General features: G+C 46.8%; 1 protein-coding gene across 1 annotated transcript in view; it reads left to right on the forward strand.

The window, feature by feature from the left end:
• The window catches only part of BAZ1B (bromodomain adjacent to zinc finger domain 1B), a 43,509-nt gene extending 18,128 nt beyond the window's left edge, over positions 1-25,381 (forward strand). The window contains exons 8-19 of the mRNA XM_021540375.1: positions 422-560; positions 1,234-1,364; positions 2,634-2,745; positions 8,685-8,783; positions 9,193-9,370; positions 9,787-9,972; positions 14,019-14,166; positions 15,693-15,840; positions 18,608-18,726; positions 20,923-21,071; positions 22,719-22,822; positions 23,345-25,381. Coding sequence (XP_021396050.1) covers positions 422-560; positions 1,234-1,364; positions 2,634-2,745; positions 8,685-8,783; positions 9,193-9,370; positions 9,787-9,972; positions 14,019-14,166; positions 15,693-15,840; positions 18,608-18,726; positions 20,923-21,071; positions 22,719-22,822; positions 23,345-23,711 — 1,880 coding nt within the window. The 3' untranslated portion in view covers positions 23,712-25,381. The remainder of the gene's footprint in view (positions 1-421; positions 561-1,233; positions 1,365-2,633; positions 2,746-8,684; positions 8,784-9,192; positions 9,371-9,786; positions 9,973-14,018; positions 14,167-15,692; positions 15,841-18,607; positions 18,727-20,922; positions 21,072-22,718; positions 22,823-23,344) is intronic.
• The last annotated feature ends 858 nt before the right edge of the window (positions 25,382-26,239 follow it).

The raw sequence follows: 26,239 nt of genomic DNA on the forward strand, positions 1-26,239 counted from the left end.
TCCAAGGCTAGGCTGAGCAGGGCTTGGAACAACCTGGTTTAGTGGAAGGTGTACCCTGACCATGGCAGGGTTGGAACAAGATGATCTTTAAGGTGTCTTCCAATCCAAACCATTCCACGCTTCTGTGATATGAGGGTTTTTATCCAGGGCTTCTTCAACCCGATCCATCCTTACAACTTAACTACTTCTTCTATATATATGTCCATATGGGTGGGGTTTTTTGGGTGTTTTTTGGGTTTTTCCTTGTTTTTTTTTTTTTTTTTCTTAGAATGATGGGCAGAAAGTATATGGTTGTAAAGAATGTTTATTAAAATCCCCAATAAAATGTTTTTTTACTCCCATGGTACAGTAAAATAAAAGACAATATTGATGTCTGGATACAATAGAGGAAAGCTAATGCTGCTCTTTGCTGATTTAACAGTGAGGATGGAGAAAGAAGCAGAGGAAGAAAGAATCCGGAGGCATAAAGCTGCTGCTGAGAAAACTTTCCAGGATGGAATTGCCAAAGCCAAATTGGTGATACGCCGGACCCCAATTGGCACTGACAGGAATCACAACAGGTGGGAAAGGAAATGACCATGAACTTCCATCTCTGCCCTGAGAGAGGGACTGTGTCAGATGCCATCCTCCAAAAAAGGGATTGATAGGAAGGGTGTATGGAATTGCAGAGGAGATAGAAGTGGAAAGTATTTGTGTATAGGGAGTGTAGTGGCTGGTTACATGCCCAGCTTTCTGAAGCCTTCCCATGGAGGTCAGGACCAGTGAAGGTTCAAGTGCTGGGAACTTCGTTATCATCTTTTTTTTTCCATGGTTGTTGGACAGGAATGCTCTTGGAATGGATTCTAAGCAAAGATTTCCCTGTTTCTCAGCTGGGTTAACATAAAGATATGCATGCATTCAGGTTTTAGTGAGCTGAACACACAGATGCTTCTCCACTCAATGCAAATAAAAGTGTATGTGTATTTAACTAGCCAAAAGGGGACAGGTACCTGTAGGGAGCGCTGGTGTCCTGGACAGATCTCTGAAGTCAGATCTTAGAATATACAGTTTATTGCAAAGGGCATGGATTTGAGGGCCCTGCTTGGAGCTGCCAGCTGCAGCTCAGAGCAGGCCCCAAGGAGTGAGGACAGTTTATAGTTTCTGTATTTTCCAAATCTTTGCCAGGCAATCATATTTATAAGGCTTTCCTATTTCATCTTCACCAACAGGTACCTAATAACATATTTCTTACAGGTACTGGCTGTTTTCAGATGAGGTTCCTGGCCTGTTTATTGAGAAAGGCTGGGTACATGACAGTATAGACTACAGATTTACCCTTCCCCACCAGAAAAAGGAAGATTTGAAGAAGGACTACAACCCTGGAGGTACAGTCTCTTGAGGGTATTTCCTCTGCTCTGACTATTCAAATGGAGTCATGAATGTGAAAGTGTCAGAGTGTTTTCATTGGGATACTCTGATTTAAGCCTCCTTTTAACTCTAGGAGCCTGCGCAAAGGAGGTGCTGGTGATATTTACATTCTACTGCTGCAGGTCTGGAGACTTGCCTACAGTGTTCCACCTAAGGACCATGGCATACAGTTTCCTCTTCTTCAAGTAGCATGGTTGATGTCAGTTGGTATTATCCCTCTGATTCACCCTGACCCTGCTGAGTTACAGTGTGCCAGACCCTTGCACAATTAGTTGTGCTGCAGAATGAAGATGTCTTTCACAATGCTGATATTCTGCTGGTGCCAAAAGTCCCAGATCAGCCTGTGGAATTGTTAGATATGCACAGCTTTGCTGATTGAAGTTGTTTTGGCAAACATCCCTCATGCACTTACTCTCAGGTGAGGTGCAAGGGAATTGCTGAACTTCTAGTGCTTATTCTGTGATTTTGCCTGGCTGACTTGGAGCCCAAGTCTGGGAGCCTTGCAAGCTTGAACAGGCACAAAAACCTATCTGTACAGAAGGAAACTCAACAGTTCTGTGTGGAAGTAGTTCTTGGGACAGAAGATCCTGCAATAATCGGACTCAACTGAGTTTCAGTTGTGATCATTTCTTGCTTTTGGAACATCACATTCTGGCACCGAGTCCACCTACAGCAGTCCTGCATGGGAGAGCTTGTGGAGTTAGATCCAAGTCCACACCTGGTAGGGTTGTCTTAGACAAGGGGCAAACTAGACACCTGTAGAAGAATAGAACAGAGCAACCCTACAGTGAGATCTTTCTTCCAGGTGCAGCTTAATCACCACCTGTGTCTTTGAGACTGACTGAGCTGAAGATGTATCATTCCATGTTCCTCTGTGGGTATATTTTCTTGCTAGAGCCATTTCAAATACTGACCAGCTGTGTTCCTTTTCAGCTCCTTGCTTCCAGCTGTTTTCATCTCTCAGCTGCTGCTGCTGCTGCAGCCAATGGGCAGGATTTCAGCACATTCCTTTGGAAACTTAACAATCAAAGGCCTGAATGAGCAAAAATTTAAATTCATGTCAGAGTGTTATCTGAGATGTCAGAAATAAAAATGCTGCTTTTACCTCCTTTGGTTTTCAAAGTGCTTTGTCAGTATACACCTAAAAAGTTAAACTAGCTTTACATATTTGGAATAGTAGAAATGCTGTTCAAGAATCTTCCTGAGCCTGTGCTTTTGTTTTGCAGAGAAGCGGAAGAGCACAGGCAGTGATGGCCAAGGGAGCAAGGTGCACCACTCCATGCTCACCACAGACCTGCCTGCTGAGACTACCACTCCCAAGCAGGGCCAAAACTTATGGTAACATACACTTTCATGGCTGTAAAGTACTCAAAGTGTAAAGGTCAAGGAGTCTAGACAGATTTCTTTTACCAAACCCTGCTACAAACCTGTTCCTCTTTCAGTGCTGAGCAGTTGGGTTGGTTCAGCAGCTCTGCAGGCTCCTTTTACTGATATTATTCCTGCTGATATTACTACAGCCAGTCCAAGAGCCAGTGGAACCATCATTCACCCTAATCAATCATACAAAGCCAGTATAAATCAAGCTATTAAAATGCTTCTTTGATGTATTGACTTTAAAATATTTTGTTCTTCCATGTTGACAGCCTCTTATCCCTTTAATACTTCTCAATGCCAAGCAGTGTCTTCTAAGTGAATCAAATCTACCTTTGAGCATGCTTGATTGTAACCTGCTCCAGTAATTGGCCCTATCAGTGTCCTTAAAGAAATTCTCCTGTGTTGGATGTTGCTCTGTGTGGTAAGGAGTGCTCTTCAGTTGTCCCCATGCCAGAAAACCCTGGCTAAGCTTCACCTGTTAACTGTTGTGGAGCATTTTGTATTTCTTAGATAACCCTGAGGATAACTGTCAACTCCTGCAGCTCCCCTCTTTAAAAGTGTATGTCCCACAAGAGTTCCACTGCTGACACACAGAGTGAGGTTCCTTGGTTTTTGATAGAGTTGAACTCATCTCCAGAGAATAGTTGCCAGTCAGAACTACTTTACTAAACGTGTACCTGCTCACCCACCAGGAACTGTAAAAGAGACTGAAATTGTGGGTGTCTCGATTTGTCTGAGCTATCAGCATTGAGTGCTGACTTGGTATTGCCTGGCTGCTTCTCTGTCATGGCAGCAGGTCACAGGATATCACAGAGTTCCTGTTTTTCCTTCACTGCCCCATCCTCCCATGAGAAATCCCAACCCTGTTACCAGTCTGGGCCTTTGCACATCTTGCCAAAATTCAGGCAGTTGGTCTTTCCTGGGGAATGGGTCCTCACAGGCTATGTGATCCACAGGGAAGTCCTCTGCTCTTCCTAACTGCCTCATCTAACACCTGATCTTTATTGAGCAGAGATGGCAAGGTGTTTTCTACGAAAAGGACCAATTCCATAAGGAAAACAGCAGCTTAAATTTACAGAGCGTATTGCTAACACTGAGGGCAACATAGAGCCAAATGGGATGAGTTAACTAACACAGGATTCCTTCAACTTCTGTGACTCCAGGCTGAACTTGAAAAAGCACAGTATTTGATCTGCTCATTCAGGTTGGCAGCTCCCAACAACATTCTGAGGGAGATCAGTGTGGTGACAGAAGCAGGAGTGCTGTGGAGTAACCAGTCACAGCCTGGGAGGAGCAGCTCTTGGAACCAGATCCTGGACACACTCAGTACTGAATTATATTCTGTCACTAAGAGGTGCTTTGTATGGAGTGACCATAATGGATGGTATTCTCCTTTTAGAAAAGAAAGCAACAAAAATAATTAAGAAGCTTCTTTTAAAAAAGCTTAAAGTGGCAGCCAGAAGCCCAAAACACTTTCAAAAAGATTTGCCTTAGAGTTTCCTACTAAATGGTCAGAGCAAGTGCTGTCTCTTACCTTTGGGGTTGAGGAAGCTGGAAACAAATAGAGAGGAAAGTGCTGCAGCTGAGGCACACAACTGACTGCTACCAGCTGCTCTTGATCTGTGAATTGCACCTGTTCAAAGCACCAGTGGACAAATTACTGAGAGAGGAGTTCATTGAGGAGTAGGAATTGTCCTGGCACACAGAGGAGTCCTCAAACCAGCAGTTGCTGCAGTATGGAGAGGTAGGTAGAAGAACTGTCACTGCATACCTGCTCTGCCTTTTGGCCACCCAGACATCAGACACTGGGCTTTGTGTGGTGTTTTTTTGGCCCGGCTATTATGCCACGGTGTCCTTAATTTTTATTCTTTCTTCTCCCTGCTAGGAAGGAAGGACTTTTTAAGTGTTGACAGTCAAAGCACTTGCTGGTTTTCACAAGGGCCTACGTGCACTGTTCTGCCAGGCAGGGGCAGCAGTGCAGGTGGAAGATCTGAGCCCCAGGCGTGGGCCTTGAGCAAGGGCACAGAGGCAGCTTCTCAAAGGACAGATAACTCCTTCTGATTGAGTGCTGTGCTGGCTGTCTCTCCCTGATTAATAGGGCATCCAAAGCTATGCCTGCAGCTAAGCAATAAGGTCTCTCAGCTGAAAGGTTTTCCTTAAAGATCTGGAGCTCCTTAGAGTTTGTTTGCTAAGTACCTGTCTGACACCTGCCACCACTTATATGTAAGTATCCACAGAAAGCCAAGTGACAGGCTGGGAGCTCTTACTTCAAGGAAATAGCCAGGAACTATTAACTTTCCTCTGAGGAAATCCATATTCCTATTCCTGTCATTTCCTTTGGGGCCATTGCCATTGATCTCAAGATCTTATGCTCTGAGCATAAGTGGTTATGGAAGAGTCTTCTCCTTGGCTGCTATGTGTATATTGTCCTTGGACACTGTGAGAAGCCCCAAGCCCACACTGAAGACCTTTGATATGTGTTGTTTGGATACAAGGACTTGCCCGGTTATAACTCATAATTTTGGTATGTGCATAGGAAGTTTAATTTCTTTGTGTTCTGCTTTAAGTCATGCTGTTTGTCTCTTTTCCTAGTGGTGTGTGGAACATGGGATTGAGTAGCCTCAGAATGTGTATAGAGCATTTTTAGCCCTTTTATCCTTTAGAGTGGTGAGACTAAAATTAAACACCAAAATAACTGATTAGTTGTATTTCACAGTCCTGCCCCTTTCCCCCTTGAGGATGGTAGCTGGTAGGGCACTGATAAAGGGAGAAATAGATTTATACTTCTATCAAGAGTTACATAAACAGTATCTCACAGAAGTAGTTCTGCTGTCAGTACTTTGTCCCCAAAAAGAGAAGGGTCCAGTGTTCAGTCCTAAAAGTGTAGCATCATAAACACTTAGTTACTTCTTTCTTCTCCAGAACAGATGGACCACTCTCTCTGTTCACCTTGTGCTCCACTTGCACAAATGTTGATCCTTATTTAAAAATCTTTGTTCTGGGTATATAGATTCCAAAGAAGTCTCTGTCTGTACCATAGTGCTTGTGAGCTGTGTACTTCCTGATCTTTCCTGCAAGAACCATGGGGGAATCATAGCCTTGGCAGGAGACTTCTCATCCTGGTCAGAAAGGAGTTGAGTTTTGGAAACAGTGGCATCTCTGCAGAATAACTGCCATTGTTCTTCATCTCTTAGGAATTCAGCATGGTATGATGGGTCCCCTCAGCAGACAATTTCAATTAATGAGTGGGTGCTGACAGACTCCATTCTCATGCCTGTATTCTAAAGATGGAGTGCCCCTATTTCCACAAACCCTACAAAGCAGTTACTGGTCCTAGGTTCCTCTAGTTGTTGTCCTCTCAATTTCATTGTTCCTTAGGCCAGGTTTTAGACCTTTCTGTGTCCCTTGTAGCCTGAGAACAGGTAGGAATATTCAGCCTGAATGAATACTGAGAGCTCCTTGATGCTTGTGCCATTTGTGCCTGCTGTTCTGGTTGCTGACCTGTCTGTTGGCTTGTCCTGCCAGAAATGTCAGGAGAGAATCTAGGCTGTTCTTTAGGAATGCAGGAAGCCCTTACGTCGGGATTTCCCACTTGAATATCAATTTGAAGACCCCCCACCTGGTCTTGACTTTCCCAGAGGGATCTTTCCCATCCTTTTAGAGTGTGTGATTAACCTGTGCCAGGCCACACAAAGGGCACCAACTGTCTTACCATCCCTCTCTGCAAGACTCACTTTTGTCTTCCCCATTTAAAATGCCAGCCCTGTCTTACCATGTCAATGCTCCCAGCCTGGAAGTGGTTGAGCTCCAGTTGGATGTGCAGGTAGTTCCTACAGGTAGGGTATGCCTGGAGCTAGTTTGGGAAGCAGGAGCTGTGGGTGCACAGAGCAGAAAGGGATTACTAATCAAACTAACATGATGTCTATGTTTGTATTTTGCAGATCAGGCTTAGGTTTAGGCTTAAGTTCAGACTTAAGTAGATCAGTTCCCTGTCCCAGAAATCCTAGTTCTTAATCTTCAGGGTGAACTGGGAAGATTTAAGTACCTGTTGCAGCTGTTCTTCCTTCCCTGTCCCATGTCCTTTTCAGCAGGAACAAAGTTGTACCAGGGCTTAACTCTGACTTTCTTAAAAGGGTGGGAGCTGTCTTCTGCAGCTGCCCAGCAGCCTGCGTTGTCTTCTCCCAAACCCTACATCATGACTGTTTCCAGTGCCCTTTTTACAGTGTGACAAAACAGTGCAGTGACTTCCCCTCTTTAATTTGTCTCCATGGGAGAAAGCAGGGAAAGCTCAGGCATTGTAATCTTTAATATTTTTCTAGTTGGATTCCGTAGTGTATGTTGATGTCTGGTATTGTTTTATCATGACCTGGGCAACCCATCTCAAGGTGTCTGGGTAATACTCCTGTGCTGGGTATCTGTAGAGCAGATGGTTTGGAGTGTGGTTTATGCTATTCTCAGGTAGTGACAGATTCTAGTGGGTGAAGGATATCTGAAGCTGCTCTGTCCTCTTCCACAGGGAGAAGTGCAGAGAGTAGTGCTGCCCAAAGGTTTTGATCTTGGGGTACAGAGTGAGGCTGCTCCACAGGGTCAGATGTACTGAAGTAGATGACTGGCTAAAAAACATTCTGCTTCTGTTGCTGAACAATCAATGCTATGTTCTATTAGAGTAGTGAATTTCCTAGCTGAATGCAAATTGTGAGGCCATTGCCCTAGTAGGACCATACACAGAATCATTAAATAGTTTCAGATATGGTATTTAGTAAGTATTTCTACCGGAAAAATAAGCATTGTGGAGACTGGTATTCCAAGAGGAGCCACAATATCTTTCTCTAGTTGTTGCTTGGCTCATCTGAGCTTGTGCCCAAGAAGAAAGATTAAATCTGGAATCTTCTAGTAAGGATCAGAGAGTGGTCCTTTGCAGTTGTTTCCAAATAAGGTTGATTCTCCTATTTCCTGTTTTCCCTCTTCTAATGAGCAATACTTTAATAGAAGATAGGGAATGAGTCGTATTTTCTATAAATGACCTCTGAAGCTTGAGTTGAATCCACATCCGCTCACATGAAGGATCTCCATGGTTTCCTGGAATAGGGTTGGAAAGAAAAGAAGGAAAGGGCAGAATTTCAGGTTGTCTTAAATCTCATTTAAATGCAGAACCCAGCATGCAAACATGATCGTACTTTGGAATTGAAGAATATCTTGATTTCGAGAACTCTGTAAAAGTAGTTCCCCTTTTAGATTGGGCTAACTGCTGATGGCCACTGCTGTCATCAAGGATTCCTGAGCGGGAAGGTTTCAAGCTGATCAGTGTGGTTTTCAGATTCTGCACTTGAGCTTTCAAGTTTGGGCAAGCTTAGAGGAGGACTTACGCACTTGCAGAGACAGAGCCTGCACAGGCACACAGCTCCAGCAGCAGAAGTTGTGGGATCAGCCAGGACATCTCCTTTTTAATCTGGGGACTTCTGGTTATTGAAAGAAAATATTAAGTTGCCATGCTGTCAGTACATAGTGTGTTAGTCTTTTCTAGTCATCTAACACAACATTCAGATTGCTTAAATTAACTGTAGAGTAGTGAATGGAATCCCTGGGGATAGACAGCTAAATTCAAACATCAGTGTTTTAATAAACTTAATGGGGAAAATAATTCTATAAACCAGTTTTGTGTTTATTTTGATTCTGTTTTTCTTATCCTGACATTGGCTACATTTGGGGACCTTGAAACAAAGCCAACCTGAGTCAGAATTCTTCTACCAGCATTCCTGGAAATGTTTCATCTTTCTCCATCGGGTCAGGATATAGGTTACCTCTTATCCCTACCTACTGATCATTGGGAACTATTTAGAAGATGAAATTGTATTGTCACAGAGATACCCTAGGTGATCTAGGTGCATTTTTCTGTCTTTCAGGTTTCTCTGTGACAGTCAGAAGGATTTGGATGAGCTGCTGGATTGCCTGCACCCCCAAGGAGTAAGGGAGAGCCAGCTCAAGGAGCGCTTGGAGAAAAAGTGAGCCTGCGCTTTGTTTTTGTGTGTGTGCCTTCTCCAAGTCAGAGCATGTCCTTGGCACAGCAATCCTTACCATTCCTGGGGCAGCATCCCAGGCTGGGCTTTGATTATTCCTGTGCTGGAGAGGACATTCAGGTTGAATAATTGCTGGTTTTCTTGGGCAGATTCTGGATAAGTAACACTGAACAGTGAGGAAGTTCTGCTAGTCTTTAAATTCCTCCTTGAAACCAGGAACTAAGGCAGTGCTGGTTGCTGTGAGCCAGAACTGCCACGTGCTTTCATGTGTCTTTCAAAGAACATTCTGCACTGGTGGAGCTCATAGCTCTCAGTGGAGACCATTGTGCGAGAGCCTGCCCAGCTCCCAGGGCAGTGCTCTGCCTGTACTCAAAGGTTGGATTTGATTTTCCAGGTATCAGGACATCACACATTCAATTCATTTGGCTCGGAAACAGAACTTGGGCCTCAAATCTTGTGATGGCAACCAGGAACTGTTGAACTACCTCCAGAGTGATCTGATTGAGGTTGCAACGCGGCTGCAGAAGGGAGGCCTGGGATATGTTGATGTGACACCAGAATATGAAGCAAAAGTGAGTGAACAAGACAAGTATGAGATTATACTTTCTGTGGAAGGTCTTCAGTCTTTTGTTCTCCTCAGACAAGAGGAGCAGGAAATAAATTTTCTCATTTGTCCTTTAAACAATTATTTCAAGATTACACAGCTGATGGCTTGAAGTGTAGGCAGGTCATAATGTTGGAGCTGAGTGTCCTGTTCACATATTCTTATGACAGACTTCTTTATGGAGCAAAACTCCATAGCTGATTTTTATCTTCTACATCAAAGCCAGCATGTCTTGTTGAGACAGCGGCAATATGCTGATTCTATGACCAGGTGTGGCAGGTAACCACACTACATTAGGTACCATGGGTGGTCATTTGCTGATGCATTTCAAGCAGCAGAGAGAGTAATATTCAGCCGTTATGGGGTCATATGCTCTTCCAACAGGTGTACTCGCTGGAGAGCCTAAAGGATTTTGGAGAGTGTGTGATTGCGCTCCAGGCTGGTGTTGTTAAGAAGTTTCTGCAAGGTTTCATGGCCCCTAAGCAGAAGAGAAGGAAACACCAAGGAGAGGATTACATTGCCAGGGCTGAGGAGATAGATGAAGACAAGAAAATGGCAGAAGAAGCCAAGGTACTGTTCACCTCAGGGCTCTGTTTTGGTTTTGCAGTAGAGCTCTTTGAGCCGTAGCAGTAACATTTCCTGGGGTACTAAATCTTGAGCAGCTTCCTCCCATTTCAGATTTGTAGTTGAGTGTGTTTGGTGTTTATGGGGCCAGGTGTTGCCTATTTATTTTTAGGAGTAAATGTATGGGGAAAATAAAAATAATAGTGAGGAGTTACCTAATTTTCTCTCTGTGAATAGGAAATGGGTCAAGTTCCTTCCATACAGTTCTGCTTAAATAAAAGTATATTATGGAGAACTTAATAGGAGTTGTATCTGCCAGAGAGGTCTGATGGTGCTTTGGTCCACAAAGAGAAGGAGAGACATGCTGGGGATTTGGTGACTTCAAGGGAGTGAGATTCAGGTAAATACCACATTAGGCAAAGGGAGATACAAGTTGTTGGATGCGTAGAAGCACTTGGAGGTATGTCTGGGCAAACAAGCCTCCTGGGCAAGCCTCCAGGAGAAAAGTAGTATTGTAAGACTAAGTATGTATCCCTCCTAATAAAAGGGATAGAGAGGAACTGCAGAGGGTTGGGAAGGGTACTGCAGGCACTTGTGGCGCACCAGTGTTTTCACCCTAACAGGGGTTAGTTCAGGGGTAGTTTCTATACACTAAGTTGAGTAGGACATTAATGCCCCATGGCAAGACTTTCTCCACTGTCCTCAGCTCTGCCTGACTGATCACTGACTTCAGCAGAGGCAACAAGATCAGAATTGGATCAGAGAAGTACTTGAAAGTCCCAACTTAAAAAAACAAATACTTCTTCATCTGTGTTTATCTGAAGGAAGCAGGCAAAAAAGGTAGAGGGCGACTAATGTACAAGAGCATGTAGTGACAGGACAAGGGGAAGTGACTTCACACTGATACAGAGTGGGGTTAGAGTGGGTATTGGGAAGAAATTCTTTCCTGTAAGAGTGGCGAGGCCCTGGTACAGGTTGCCCAGAGAAGCTGTGGCAGCCCCATCCCTGGAAAAGTTCCAGGTCAGGTTGGATGGGGCTTGAAGCAACCTAATCTTGTGGTAGGTATCTTTGCCTATGGCAGGGGAGGTTGAAACAAGATGAGCTTTCAAGTCCCTTCCAACACAAACCTTTCTGGGAATCTGTGACTGAGGCTGGGGGTAGTTATTTTGGTGTGGATCTGTGGGGCTTTTTTTAAAGCTCCTGTCACTATATGCTGAATGCTTGTTTGAACATCAGGTCTTTGCTAAGTTGTGCTATTGCTGTGTTAGCGGAATAATTTGGATAGGTGTTAGAAATTTTCACATTTCTCAGTTGTCCTGAAGTATTTAAACTTTGCTAATTTTAAATCTTCAATCCTAAATGCAAGGGTAATGGGAGGATGATGTATCCTGAAAGCTTGCAGCAAAATGTAGTGCTGTAAAGTTGGTGAGGTCTGAGGCAGAAAGGATTTGGATCAGCACATCTGTTTGTACAGCAGCACCATATTGTGCTTTACTCCAATCTGCCTTGGAGCTGTAACCCTGGAGGCTGTAGCTGTAAGGCATACTCAAGGTAGCATCAGATTTATTACAACACAGTCGGTTTGTGCAGGTCTCTCCCCTGCAAGCACTTGATTTAGTGTCATGCCAGTCTGTTTGGAGCATTTATTTATGCAGTGCATTGCTTACTATCTTGTTCAGACTTTTCTAGACCTTTGTGGTGGTACAAGCAATGGTCAACTTTTTTGGGGTTATTTGTTGGTTTGGTTGGTTTGGCAATTTTTTTAAACCTCAGTTTATCTGAAATAAGCTTTCTTTTTGCCAAAACAGAAAACGTTTACAGACGACCTTGAAAGAGCTGCCTGCTTCTTAGATACAGTTAATCTGAGGAAAATCCCTGACTTCCAGGCAGACTGTTGTGGAGAAAAATCTGCCTAGGCTAGGAATTATGAAGCCTTTTGAGCCAGAACTGCACTGAGAACACACAGGAGGTGCAATACAGCATAGTCACACTGGAAAAACACACTCAAATGTACTTCCAGACTTTAGAGGAAGAATGGCAGCCCTGTGGTATGGGTATGTCTCATTTTCCCTTTGAGAAACAAGTTATGGCTTAACAGGCAAGGCACCCGTTCCTGCTGGCTCAGCTACGTTGCTGGAGCTCACACTGCTGAGTGGCAAAGGATTGCAGTGAGACCTGGCTTGAGGCTGCTCCTGAAAATCAGGCTGGTGCCTCTGTTGATGCAAACATTTCCCATTTCCAGTAGTAGTAGCATGCTGGACTGTCCCAGAACAGCACAGGGAATGTGACCTCTTTGTAGCATGACATTGCATCACTACAGCATGAGAAAAGTGAAGAACATGGGTGGGGTATCACTCCTGTGACCCAGGTTCAGTAGTCTGTGCAAGGGAGAGTCAGTCTGCACCTGCAGACAATCCCTCAAAGAGCGGCTTCACAACCAAGCAATTCCAGATTCAGCTGTTCCAAGGGGTTTCAGCTCAGGGTACCAGGTGAGAGCCTTTATATCCGCAGGCTTGTCTACCTTTACCAAAGAAGGTGTTTTCTGTCACTCTGAGATTGACATGTGACTGAGGACTTTTATTCTGGGGGTTGCTTTTTGTTTTTTTTCCCTGCTTGGTTGCTGCTATCCAGTATGGAGGGGATTTAAGTAACTTCCTCCAGTCTTCCATTTTGCCTTGTTAGCAACTGGAACTCCCTTGATACTGGTGCTGCTCAAATGCCATAGTCTCCTGATGCTTGGGAAGCAAGGCTAGAAATCTGTTAAATTCCACAGACCTGGGGAGAAGTATCTCAGCAAAACTTGCCAACAGCTTTTGCAGATTTATCTTGGCCCGGCATGTTAACAGCAAAACCCATGGAACAGTTTCTTGGAAAATCAATACACCATATGTGAAGCACCTCAACAATGTTCTGCAAATAAAGAGTGCAGAGCTGTGTAACCTCCACAGGCACTGGGCAGCTTTACGTTTGTCTCTGGTGGTTCTCCAGGATCCACACTAGCAACAGTAGTAGGGATGGTGGCATTTCAGAAGCTTGTGTGTTTTTCCAAGCATCTGATATATGCTGTGCTTCCTCAAATTCAGAGGAGAATGTGCAACTCTGCAAAACTCTCAGGTTTTGTTTGGCTCCCAAATTGCTGTCAGCTGCAGAGTTTAGATTTTCCTATCTGACACTTCACTGTTTGTTTTTTCATTCTCCTGCAGTAGAAGAACATTAACTTAAGGCCTATTACATCCCTGTCATGTCTGGGCCATTGCCTCACTGTTGTAGAGCACAAGATTACCATTGGAGAGGGAGATGGCTCTGGATAACTTCTGTCTTGCTGCATTTCAGATTTATCAAAATGGTGTTTCCAAACCTCCTGAGCTGGGTGTATGGTTTCCCGTTGGCCTTGCTCTGTGCAGACCCTGGCAGCTGCCCTGGTGTAAGCTTGGCCTTGACGCTGTCATCATTATTCCCAGTTTCTGGGATTTCAGATGAACTGAGACCATTAGTGTCTCAGGGAAGCATCTGGTTTCATATTTGGCGGTGCAAATGCCTGTGCAGTGTGATTGTAAGTTGGTGGCACAGGGTTCCCTCTGCCACCTGAACAGCTCAGGGACTGCACCAGTGTTGCTGAGGTCTGTGTGCCTGTGTGGTACCCACTGGAGGGCAGCACAGGCCACTTCAATCCTCCTTCCACTGTGACTTCCAGCTGTTCCACAACTTTCCTCCCACATTTTACAATGCTAGATTTCTGCCTTTTATTTTCTTAGCCTGCTGATTATTTGGGTTAGACCTTCAGAGCAAGAATTTAGTGGAGTTTATGTAGATTGATTCAGCTTGACTGTGAAATGCAAAATTAACCGTTGACTGTTACAAAGAAACTGTTTGATCCAGGGAGACTGGATATGGATAAACCACAACCAGAACTGCTGAGATAACACAGAAGGAAATAAGTATCAGAGTTGAGCTTTGGTTATGAAGGGTCCCAGCTAAGGGATAGAAAAACATGTTTAGAATGGAGGGAGCTGTGTCTGTGCATCATTTGAAGATGTTAGGTCTGTCTGCAGGTTGCTTCAGCCGTGGAGAAATGGAAGACAGCAATCCGTGAGGCCCAGACCTTCTCCCGTATGCACGTACTGCTGGGGATGCTGGATGCCTGTATCAAGTGGGATATGTCAGCAGAGAATGCCAGATGCAAAGTGTGTCGCAAGAAAGGTAGGCATTCCTGCCCACAGAATTCCTACCTGTGTAACAGCTGGATGCTGTCACCTCTCTGCTGCACTTAGGCAATGTGTCCTTGTAGTCTGCCACTCTGACTATGGCTGTATTTTAAGTTCTGAATGTCAGGATTTATGGTCAGCAGCATTGACCTCTCAGAAACATTTGAACCTGGCTTCAGTAAACCATTCTTATGTAGCCAATATTGCAGAGCTGCTATCCCCTGGATATTTAAGGTACTTGAATGAAAGTAATCTACAAATCCTTCTGGGAACATTTGTGCAACTGTCCATTCCCTAGGTTTATTTTTGGAATTGTCTTTGGGTATCTGAGACTTGTCAGTTAATCCTGCCTTTTAGAAAAGGAGCAGGCAAGGAGAGGTTGGGAAGGTTATTATGCGGAAAGTGAGGTGGGATATTGCTGCTCTGAGGCCAGAGTGGGAGCAGAACTACTCAATGAGCTGGAGAGGTCACCAAACAGGTGATGAGGGGATACTTTCTCTGTGTGCACTGTAGCATGAAGGATTTTAGAGTCTTCTAGGTGGAGGGTGAAGTAGAAGGGGTGTCAGCAGAGATTAGGTGCTGGTATTTGTTCTGCCATAACCTCTCCTGTTGGATAGGAGCCTGGAGGAAAGAGCCTGTTAGTACATTCTGTGTCACCACTTTTACATTTGCTGAAACAGTAGTGGGAAATGAGGGCAGGCAGAGCCTGGGGGACTGCTGGGCAACTTCTGTTTACCACAAGGCTTGCCATCCATCCCTTCAGAGAATTAAGGGCTGAATGGTGCAAAATCTGCCTTCACTGCAGAATCTCAGGGTATTCCAAACCAGTGCCAAAACTGTCCTACCTACTGTTGAGAGGAGCTTCTAGGCAAAAGTAAGGGGTTGGGGGTGGGGGGAGATGCTCACCTGAGACTAACACAATAAGTTTCACAGAAGTTAAGAACTGAGATGTTAGAGAAAGACAAAAGACAAGCTGGCAAGCCCTCTGCACTTTCTTTTTCCACTTTAGTAAAGGAAAGCTGGCTCACGATTGTTTCCCAGTTTCCCTTCATCAGTGGGAGGCACAGAGAGAGACTAGTCCTGCTGCATACTGATTTTCAGTGTAGCCTTGTCACACTGAGCAGAAACAAGATATCATGTAGGTTAACCAGACTGAACATAGAACAAAAATAGCTCAATTTTTAGCTTACAGCTCTGGGGCCTGGTTTGCAGCAAACTTTCCCCATGTTTGTCTGAGTGGAACCTCTTTGGCAGATTTCTATCTTTGCCTTCAGTGAAATCTTCGCAGGGCAAGGGACTTCGCATTGGTTTTGTTTGTTTTTAAATGCTGCTGTTCATAAATATCGTGGTGGAACAGAAAGATGGATCCCCAAGTAAGGCCATAAGAGAAAGGATCCCTGCCCTTGGAGGAGACTCTGCATCTTTCTCTTGCTTAATCCTGCCCTCTAGCACTGCAGCAGCTTCTGACTCTTGGGTTGAGTGAGGCTGTGGCCCTGTTACAAGTGAGCTTCACTTCCCTAGGTGAGGATGACAAGCTGATCCTGTGTGATGAGTGTAACAAGGCCTTCCACCTGTTCTGCCTGCGGCCGGCGCTCTATGAGATCCCAGACGGGGAATGGCAGTGCCCAGCGTGCCAGCCTTCGACAGCCCGGCGCAGCTCACGAAGCAGGTGAGTGACCTTGTCGCAGCACAGTCCCAGGCCTCTTTTCACCAGACCCAAGCCAGCCTGGAGCAAAGCCCCTTTAGAAGGTTTGAAATTACCCCATTAAAGCAGCACTGGAAGAAAAGCAGTTTCAGGATGCAAGTTTAGCACACCTGTGTGTTCTACTGATGTGTTACAAGTTCATGAGTTACTTATTAAAACTTGGGTTTGGAAATGAAAACATAGGCAAAACAACCACCAAAATTAGTTGCACCAAGAATTGTTTTCCTTTGAGTGTCTGGTTGGGTTGTTTCTTCATGTAGTTGGTGGCTGCAATTCTGTGAGTTCCTGGGCTGAGTTACTGCAGTGTTCTTGTAAGCTACAACAGACATTACTCCAGGATGCAGCTCAATTCCTACTCTGCTACAACAAGTCAAAATGCCATTCTAATGGTTTTCTGTACCTGATAACCTTAGCAAAACAGGACTACCTTATAATGTGACAAAGGGAATGTGATTTGAGGAGGTGTGTCAAATATGAGTAGTTGCCTCCTGACAGCACAGGGTTAGATAAGTTTTTTGAGTTGCAAGCTGGAACTTAAGCATTTTACAGTGGGTGTCATTTGCTGGTGGTGACTGAGCTGCATCTCCCTGTATGCCAGTGAGGTGAGGCTGTCTGTCAAGTGGCACCTGATGCAGAAGCAGCCAGCAGATTTTCCCTGACAGAGGAGCAACACAATAGAGGTGTGCCAGCCAGTACCATGCAGCTGGTGTATAGCTTCAAAAGTATTACTTACTCCCTGGACACCGTTTAAGAGTACATCATGCTTGTACAGAAATGACAGGGCTTAAAGGCAACTGTTGTAGCCTGAGTTCATAGTTACTTTGATGTGGGCAGAGCCACCTGCAGGCTGCTCAGCTCCTGGCCCAGAGCCATCAGGTTAAGAACACCTGTCCTGTTTTCTGCTTTCTGCTCTTGTCTTCCGGGCTGAGATAGGAAAAGAATGTCAGCCTGGCAGATTGACAAAACCTGTGTTATTTAAATGATCCTGAGATTGTAGAAAGTCTCTGTCAGCCCCGCTGCCAAAGAAGAAGTCATAACTGGTCTGTGCTGGTTTCCAGGTTGTTTATTCTGTTTATCTCTAACATGTTCTGCTGCCCTGCTGCAGCTCTGTCCTGCAGGGCAGTGTGTGGGGCTCTGCCCTCAGTGGGATGTTACAAACATTAAATACCAGAAACTCCCAGAAACTCCTGTGCTGGATTTACAATAAAGTGCCAATATCTGTCACCTATGTTGAACAGTGGGCCCCCAGTCTAAACCAACAGAAAAATGCCAACACTACAGTGAAACATGGAAGACATGAAGAAGAAGAAAAAGGACAAGACACACACAATTTCCTACATCTTGCCTCCTTTGAACCCCTTATTTAGAATTCTAAAATTCTATGTTTGCACCCGTGCCACACTTAATTATTACTCATATCAAACACTCAGGGCTTGTAATTCATGCTGTAAGATTGAAAACTCTTTTCCATGGACAGAGATCACAGACAGTGTCTCTGGGGGCTCTGTCCAGGGGGGGTTCCTGACCCCTGCCAGGGTCCCAGACCTTCCAGGGCAGCCAGAGGGATGCCCTGGATTCCCACAGCAGATCTTTTATCCTCTGTGCTTTGGAAGTTTTATTCCTTTTATTGCTCAAGATGCTCTTTCTCCAGGGGATTTAGACTCCCACAGCAGCTTTGCCTGTGCATGCTGGTTTTTAATGGTCTAAATGAGACCCCACCAGCAGTGCTCCCTCCTAGCCCCGGGGTCCCCAGCACAGGAAGGACGTGAACCTGTTGGAGCAAGTCCAGAGGAGGCCACCTAGTTGATTTGAAGGATAGAGCACCTCTGCAATGAGGGAAGGCTGGGAGAGTTTGGATTGTTCAACCTGGAAAAGAGAAGGCTTTGGGATGACCTAATTGCAGCTTTTTAGTACTTGAAGGGAGCCTGAAAAAAGATGGAGAGAGACTATTTACAAGGGAGAATGGCTTCCTTGACATTCTTCCTTGACAGAAAGCATGGTTAAATTGGATAGTGATTGGGAAGATATTCTTCCCTGTGAGGGTGATGAAGCCCTGGCACAGATTGCCCAAAGAAGCTGTGACTGCCCCATCTCTGGAAGTAGTGGAGCTTGGAGTAACCTGCCTCTAGTGAGAGGTGTCCTGGCCCATGGCAGGGGGACTGAAGCAAGATGGGCTTTAAGGGCCCTTCTGATCCAAACCATTCTATGATTCTATGAATGATTAAACAGACACAGATGAGAAGCCAGAATGTGCTGGGCAGGGAGTTTGTGTGGCTTCTGACTTCAGCACATGAGAAACCTGACATTCTGTTCACCAATCTGTTTCCCATAAGGTAAGGAAGTCAATCTATTTCCTTAAGAAAAGGGAAAATATTCCAGGAGGAAAAAGAGCCCCTGTTGAAACTCTTTAGGCTAGGCCTGCAGACCTGGGCAAATAGCAAATCGTCCTCTCAGGGAGGAGTAATTACACAGCAGTCACAGTCTTAAAATCCCCTGTCCCATGGTCAAGGTGCCTAGAATACCAAAAAATACCTAGATTCAGCTCTTGGGAATTTTCAGCCCAGATGTTTAGCTGAGGAACTGCTCTTTGAGCTGTAGCTATAACTTGATATTCTGGAATGCAGCAAGAAGCTTTTGGCTGAGCCTGGTGGTGTTGTACAGCCCAAACAGTACCAGGGCCACTGATGCTCAGGCTCTTGTATCACAAACACATACACCTGCCTTGTTCTAGGAACTATACAGAGGATTCTGCTGAAGATGAAGGCGAAGAAGGTGAGGAAGTTTCTGATGTACCAGATGCTGAAGAGGAAGAGGAGGAGGAAGAAGACTATGAAGTTGCTGGACTAAAATGTAAGGCTTTGACCGTGTAGGGAAATAACAGAAAATAGTAACCCTCCCGCCTTCAGTATCTGAAATACTGATCCTTTTTGGGACTTGTGCTTTTCCTCATGCAGACCAAGTATAGGCCTGGGAGATGTCACAGGGAAAGGCTGTGGCTGTGCTGTGGTTACTTGGGGAGCTGGAGTAAACCCATGGCCATTTGTGATGGGATCAGCACTAGTAAAGATTGAAGTTGCTCACTGCCCAGTCACTCCTTGGGGATACTGATGACACTATTCTGAGGGCTGAGAGGGGTCAGTAGAGGCTGCAGTGGGCTGTGGGGGGCTCAGCAGAGCCTGCAGAGTGGTGGGATTGTCAGTCTCTATGCCTACTGGATTTGTTGTACACTGGAAGCTGTTTAATTGCTTATGGGAGCTCTCGCCACAGCCCCCTCTCCTGCCTTTTCTTTTTCCCACCAGTTCATAACCCCTTGAGTGCAGGATTTCTATTGATTTGGCAAAGAGTCATTTTGAAATAGGAGGACTAGAACTTCCCCTCTTTATTCGAGTGAGAGGGCACAGTGCTCCAGGTGCAGTGTGGCCTGGACCACCAGCACCCTTTGATTGCCTGCAGAGACCACTTGGGATGCTCCTGGGAGGAATAAAAGACTGTTTTCAAGACTCCTCAATGTCTGCTTTTTCACCTAAACATATTTAGTATGTGTCTCCACTTTGGTTTTAGGGGAGTATGATTCCAGTCTCAGTTGGTCAACTTGCTGCACTGAAAAGCTCAGTCTGGGAATGGCACACTGCCAGCATTTGCTTTTTGTCAAACTGTCCTTGACTGACATAACATTAAATACAGGTTGTCTTAAACAGGGCAGATGGAATCCAGAGAATGGGACTCAGATGATTATCCCAAGTTCTTTTGAGGGTTTCCATGCAGGCCTGAGCCTTGATTCCCTTACTTTATTCTGGTTTCAGGAAGGCTCGCTGATGCCACGGCTGTGCATACTGCTTGTTGTTCTGCGGTGTATCCATGTCTACACTTGGAGTGTGTTTAGCCTGTGTTGCATGGCCAAGGCAGGAGCTGAGCCAAGCTTTCCAAACAATAGCAAAAGAGGGTTACAGTCACTAAAAATAAAGTGCTAAATGCAACCCCTGGCTTTAGAGAGCATTAACATGGAAAGGTCACCATGGAAAACTTTTGTTTTAATAGAGAAATCACATTGATCCTCAAGGCGTTTATCCTGAGGGATCTAACCTAGAGTGTTGGATTGTCAGACATTTAGCACGTGCTGCACGCTTGACACACAAGTGGAGCGACAGCAGGTGGACGTCCTGCTGCCTCGCCGCACGCCCAGCATGATGATTTATGGGACAGGGCTGGGTCAGAGACTGCAGCTGAGGTTTCCAGTGTGCTGGATACAGCTCAAGGACTTGGGATCAGGTGGAAGGGCTTTGACTTAGGATGGCAAACACATTCTCCTTGTACAGAGGGGTCATGGGAGAAATTTAAGACAAGGGAGTGCGTCAGCATGCTTGCATTGCCACCAGTGTGGAGCTCTGAGAGTCAGACTCACACAGGCAAGTGCATTTCTGTAGGATGTAATGTGGCAGCCCCAAGTCTTAGGGAATAAAATCCCATTGTTTCCCACTTGTGGCACATAGAGCAGCTCCCAGCTGCAGTAATTTGACACTCCCCCTGCCCACGGTTCCCTTCTCAGAGGGGCTTATCACACTGTGTGGGCCACTTGGAAAAAGACCCATCCCCAAAACTGTGAGGAGCAAAGGGGCAGCAGGAAACTGAGGAAACTCAAGGTTTCTGCTTCCAGTGCTTTCAGAGGGTATGTTGCTGTTTGAGACCACTGTCTGTGCTTGCATTGCTTTCCTGTCTTTCCCTCAAGCCTTGATGCATGGGGGTCTCTTAGTGCTGCAGGCACTAAGGGTTTGCTGTAACCTGCAGTGGATGATCCAGGAACTTGAGGATCTGCTGTGTGTGAGTACCCTTTTAGCAGCAGGGTGTTGCTAGCCATGGCCTCTTCAGGCAGGCAGTGATGACCCACAGATCCCCTCTGCAGAAAGTGTGAGAATGTAGCTGAGATGAAGCTGGGTGGTCCCTGAGCTCACCAGCCTGAGTGAGGCTCAGCCTAGCATGGAAGGCAAAGGGTAGTTGTCTGCTTCCAGGTGCACCCAGGCCTCTAAGCCCATGGCTTATATGTTTCAGTGAGGCCCAGGAAGGCAGCCCGGGGCAAGCAGGGCTCCATGTACTCCTTGAGGCAGGGAAGGCACCAGAGGAAGAAGCAGACGCTGCATACTGTGCGGGGACCCCGGCAGCGCACGGCACCTGTCAACGGTGCAGACATCGATGAGCTGGTAAGAGTCAAATTTCTCCCTGGAGACTGTTCACATTGTGGGTTATATATCAAACAGGTGGCATGCTTCCTCCCTTCCCTTCATAGAGAAATGCTCTGAATCCTAGTGGAAGCCCGGATTGGGCTGGGTTAACAAAAGATACATATCCTTAAGGGCCTACAGCAGACAGAGCCCAGATATGCCAGGCATCCCTCCCCAGCCGATTTCACACATTGTCCCCTTGAGCAGCCGGCAGCCTGCAGCTTGTTAAAGGGTTTTAAATAGTATCCATATGTCTCTGCAGAGAGGTGGGGGAAGTGAGGGAGTCCTGGATGGCCAGGGAATGCCAGCAATGCTGGACCCTTGCTCCCCAGCCTTGGCCATTTTATGACAGTTGTTGTCTGTATGGTCACTCCCCAACTTCCAGGATATAATTTGGCTGGTTTAGGTTTCACTTGATATTTAAAGAATAAAGCCATAGGCTCCTGCACAGCGCAGTCTGTGCGTGCTGCGTGGGGGGAGCTACAGCGACTGACTCTGGGGAGCACCAAGCCATAGGGCATACGTGAGGATACTCCAGCCCCACAGCCACGTCACAGCGTCCTGCAGATCAGCCATCTGTGGCATGACCAGCACTAGTGGTGCTGGTGTGCCGGTCACTCTCCTTGGTCATGGGCTGTGGGCTCTGAGGGACTGTGTTTAGTGGTCTGTGTTAGACACTGAAGGGCAAGCAAGCCCAGCATTGACAGCCACAGCTAGCACAGAGGGATATTCCAGTGGGGAAAATCTTACTTGAACAGCACACTGGCTCAGAGAAGAGGACTTTGCCATGATTTATCATTTGTCCTGGGAAGAGACTGGAGCTGGGTCACAATAGTGAGTACCCTCTGCTGTGGAGCTTTCCTGTCATTCAGTATTTCCTCAGCAGTGATGTCCCATGAGCTGTGCTGCAGAATCTATGAGGATGCACCCATGCTGGGTGTGACCTGTTCGGAGTCTCGGGGCACATGAGTGACCTTGTGCTGAGCCTGCACGGGGACGGCAGTGCTCGGGGCACCAGCTGCTCCCTGGGATTTGAAATGGCACAGTCAGCTCTGCCAGGGCAGAACAGCAGCACAAATGCTTCTCCGTCTGCCTCAGGTGCTGCCCACTGCAAGTTCAAGAGAAGGCAGGGAGAGGGAATTCATATTCTCTCATTTGCTGGCATTTATTTTTTGCCTGCTTGTTGTGGCCATATTGTCTTTGAACTTATTTTGAAAAAGCCACCTGCTACCAGAGGAGAGCTGGGCAGTTTGTGAGCTGTTGCCATCAAGCTCCTGAGTGGGGCTGCTGTCCTGAACCCAAGCAGCTGCTGTATGTCATAATCACAGAATGGCCTGGCTTAGAAGAGGTCCTAAATGCATCTCATTCCAACCCCTCTGCCATGTGCAGGGCTTGGCACCACTGGACCAGCTTGTGCCAAGCTCTGTCCGAGCTGTCAATGAATACTTCCAGGGATGGGGCAGCCACAGCTCCTCTGGGCAGCCAGTGCCAGCCTCTCACCATGTTCAGAGGGAAGAAATGTCCTGGCTGTGCTAAGAACTAGCTCCTTTTGGCCTCAGGGCTGTTAGCTGAACCCCAAAGCCTGCAGCAGTTCCCTCCTTTTACCAACACCCTTTGTGTGGGCAGGTCCTTCAGACGAAGAGGACAGCGCGTCGCCAGAACCTTGAGCTGCAGAAGTGTGAGGAAATCCTCAGCAAGCTGATCAAGTACCGCTTCAGCTGGCCCTTCAGGTGAGGGCAAGTGGCATCTTCCTCCTCTGTGGGCAGGACTCGCCACAGGCGGTGTGGGGATGTGGGCTGGCTGTTGTGCAGTCCTGCCAGATCTACCTGGGAGACATAGGGCTCCAAATGCAAGTCTTACCTGGGAAGAAGCTGCTTCAGAAGAACCACCATGTTCTCAGTCTTCTGCTGGACTAAAGATGTGGTGCCCTTCTGAGGTGGCAGACAAGGGGCTGATGCAGGAGGTAGATGTTCTCTATTGCCCCCAGGATTTATGGAGCACTGAAGGAGGTGCTGTGATCGAGGGAAGGTGTGGACATTCCCTATGCCTGAACCAGCCCCCTGGGCTCCTGTGCTTCCCTTTCCTGTCTGATGTATCTGTAACACTGTAGAAGTATTGCTTGGGCTTGTTGCACCACTGTGGGGCTGCAGGTCAGGGGTGCCACAGGGGGGAAGGGGTGGTGGGACCACACTTCTCTGCAGTGGTGCCAGGGTCGGCATTCCCTTCTATCCCTGTGGCCCTTCCTTTGGCAGGGAGCCAGTGACCACGGAGGAAGCTGAAGACTACTTTGAGGTCATCAGCAACCCCATGGACTTCCAGACGATGCAGAGCAAGTGCTCTTGTGGCAATTACCGCTCTGTGCAGGAGTTCCTCTCTGACATGAAGCAGGTGTTCTCCAATGCCGAGCGCTACAACCAGAACGGGAGTCATGTACTGTCTTGCCTGGAGAAGACAGAGCAGTGTTTGATTGACATGGTGCACAAACACCTGCCAGGCCACACGTATGCACGCAGGAAACGCAGGAAGCTCTCTGCCAGGTGCCAGGGACTGGAGGAGCAGGAAGGGGACAGTGAGTCAGAGCCTCTTGAACATTCCCGGGGGCGGAAAAGGAAGAAATGAGGGATGGGGAGGCTAGGAGGAGAGCCAGAACTGGAGCAGGCCTTCTGGTCCTGCCAGGCAGTTGGATGGGGTGTCTGGAGGGAGTTGAGAAGCAGCGGGGGCACTTCTCTATTAATCCAGCCTTCCCTTGGGCCCATCCTATTTTTAATTTTTCTGCAATTTCCTCAAGTATTTGGTCATCCATTGAGTGATGATGACTTAATGCTTCCTCCAAAATCTATAAAGCTCTTCATAAGTCTGTCCTGACGGGAAGGGAAGGTGGGAGGGCAAGGGGAGGGCCTGGCCAAGCTTGGCTGGGCAGAGAAATACCAGCCTGCTCCAGCTCGGGCACTGCTGGTTTCCTGGAATAAATTGCTTCCTTGCCTCTGCAAGCAGCCAAAGCATGGTGGGACCGTTTGATGCCAATCATGCGAGCACACCAGCCTCAAGCTGGTGCAGGGGGGGGATCGTGTTGCTCCACAGAAGGACTGGGTGCCATCAGGCCAATGGGCTACTCAGGCTTGCCTATATATAATTATGGTGTTAATTCTGAGCCCCAGTTCCAGGCTGTGTGGGGCAAGCAAGCACTTAGGTGTACTGCGGTCTGGTTTTTACCAGCATCCCAACACCACTGCTCTGAGGTGCTCCTGCTTTCCCCTCTCCTTGGGAAGCAATCCCTGGAGGTCTCAGTGCAAGGAAGGCTCTGAGCTCAGCTCCCCACCTGTATATGCCAAGAGGAAGCTCCCTGCTCACTTGGACCTGCATGCAGTCATGCAGCCCTTTGGAGTGCCAGCAGCAAACTGGAGAGTGTGGGTGTCTGCGCAGCCCAAGGAGAGCTCCAAGGCTAGGGGAGCAGCTGTTACTTTTTAAATTAATTTTTTAGTTGAAAGTGGCTTGTTTCTAGCTTTGATCTTGTACAAAGAACACCTGTAAGATACCCTTGTCTTGCTTTGGCACATGTACAGTTTATATAAAATGGTGTTTGCTTTTTGTTTTCCTCCTCTTTAAAACTCATTTTCCTACCAGTAAGTAGCAGGAGTTAACATCAGGGGACTTTGTGGAGGGAGAGGAAGATCCTGTGCCATGGCCCAGGACCAGCTCTTGCTGTCCCAGATGCTGACTTTTCCCTAAGAAGAGGATTTGTTTTCTCATTCTCTCTTCCTCTCCATCATGACAGGTTTGGATGATACAATCAGGGCTTGAACATCTTATCCCAGAATTGTTTCTTGTGGAACAAATGGGCCATTGGGCTGTTCAGTACTGGTTTTGTAAGAAAAAAGCAGAAGCAGCTGTTGTAGCTCTTGGATTTGAGGAGAAAAGAATCATCCGTTACAAATTGCACCCTAGTTTTGTGAATGTTTTAGTTTTGGGGTTTTTTTAACAGGTGCTTGTTTTCAGTTCTGGACTGTCTACGATTGCAGATGAGGCAAGTTTCCAGCCCCTTCCCTCTCCTCAGCCTCAATCCCTGCCCCACAGAATAGTGCTGACATTTGTATCTCACACATCCCTTCAGAGGCTGTTTTGTCTTGTTTCCTAGAGAACACTTCCTGCAGGTCCTCCACAGTGGAACCTTTGGAACTGCACGTTTTCTAAAAATCAGTGTCATTTGGGGGGAAGGGGTTTCTGTAAAGGGCTGTACTTGTAATAAATTGGAAACTTAAGAATAAACATTACGTACTTGTGTTTGTAAATGTGACTTGTGTGAGTTCTTTGTTGGTCCCTTTGTTGGTGTGGGATTGTCTGATATGGCTCTCCTCTGCCTTCCTAGAGCCACCACCAGACATCTCTGGAGCACAAATGGAGCTCTGGTGTAAAGGAATGGTGAGTCAGGATCAGCTCAGCTTCCGGGATGGTGCTAGTCTGTTGCTGCCTTCCCCCGGGACAAGGAACAGAGCTATGCTCTGCGTGCCCCTGGAGTGGGGAGCAGTCTTTGTCCCTTGTCCCCTACAGGGTTCCAGTGTGACACTTGTCCTCCTGTTCCATGCAGGGTACCCCTGGAGGGGCTACCTCCAGGTGATGGTGAGCTGGGATGTCTCTGCTCTTTTGCCCTAGCATGGCCTGACTACCCCCAAAGCCTCTTCCCTTATGTTGGGGTGTGTTTTGCAACCCAAGCCATGCTTGCAGTAAGGATTATTGCTGCTGTGTCCCAGGCTGCTGTCCTGATCTCCAGCAACCCAGTAGGGACACTTGGAGCTCCAAGGGCAGCACACTGAAGCAGTGACGTGCCAATGCTCATGACCACAGCTGTGACACAAAGGGTTTGGCCGAAGCTTTACTTGTTTCTGCTGGGACAACAAGGGCTCCTGGGTGTCTTCATCCTGCTCCTCACTCTGGATCTGAGCTGGGAGTGTTCCAGCCAGGCCCCATACTGCTGGGCAGGGAAATTCTAATGGGTTTGACAGCTTGAAGGCTCTCAGCAATGGGCTGATGCTTTTTTCCCTGGAGAAACTTCTCTCCACAGGAGGTGGTTTGGCTTGCTGGCTGTGCAACAGGACCTGGGTGAATCTGAGTGACTCCTGGATATTTCCAGGCCTCAGTGTGGAGATCTT

Source organism: Lonchura striata, chromosome 20 (assembly GCF_046129695.1).
Source record: "Lonchura striata isolate bLonStr1 chromosome 20, bLonStr1.mat, whole genome shotgun sequence".
Taxonomy (NCBI): Eukaryota; Metazoa; Chordata; class Aves; order Passeriformes; family Estrildidae; genus Lonchura; species Lonchura striata.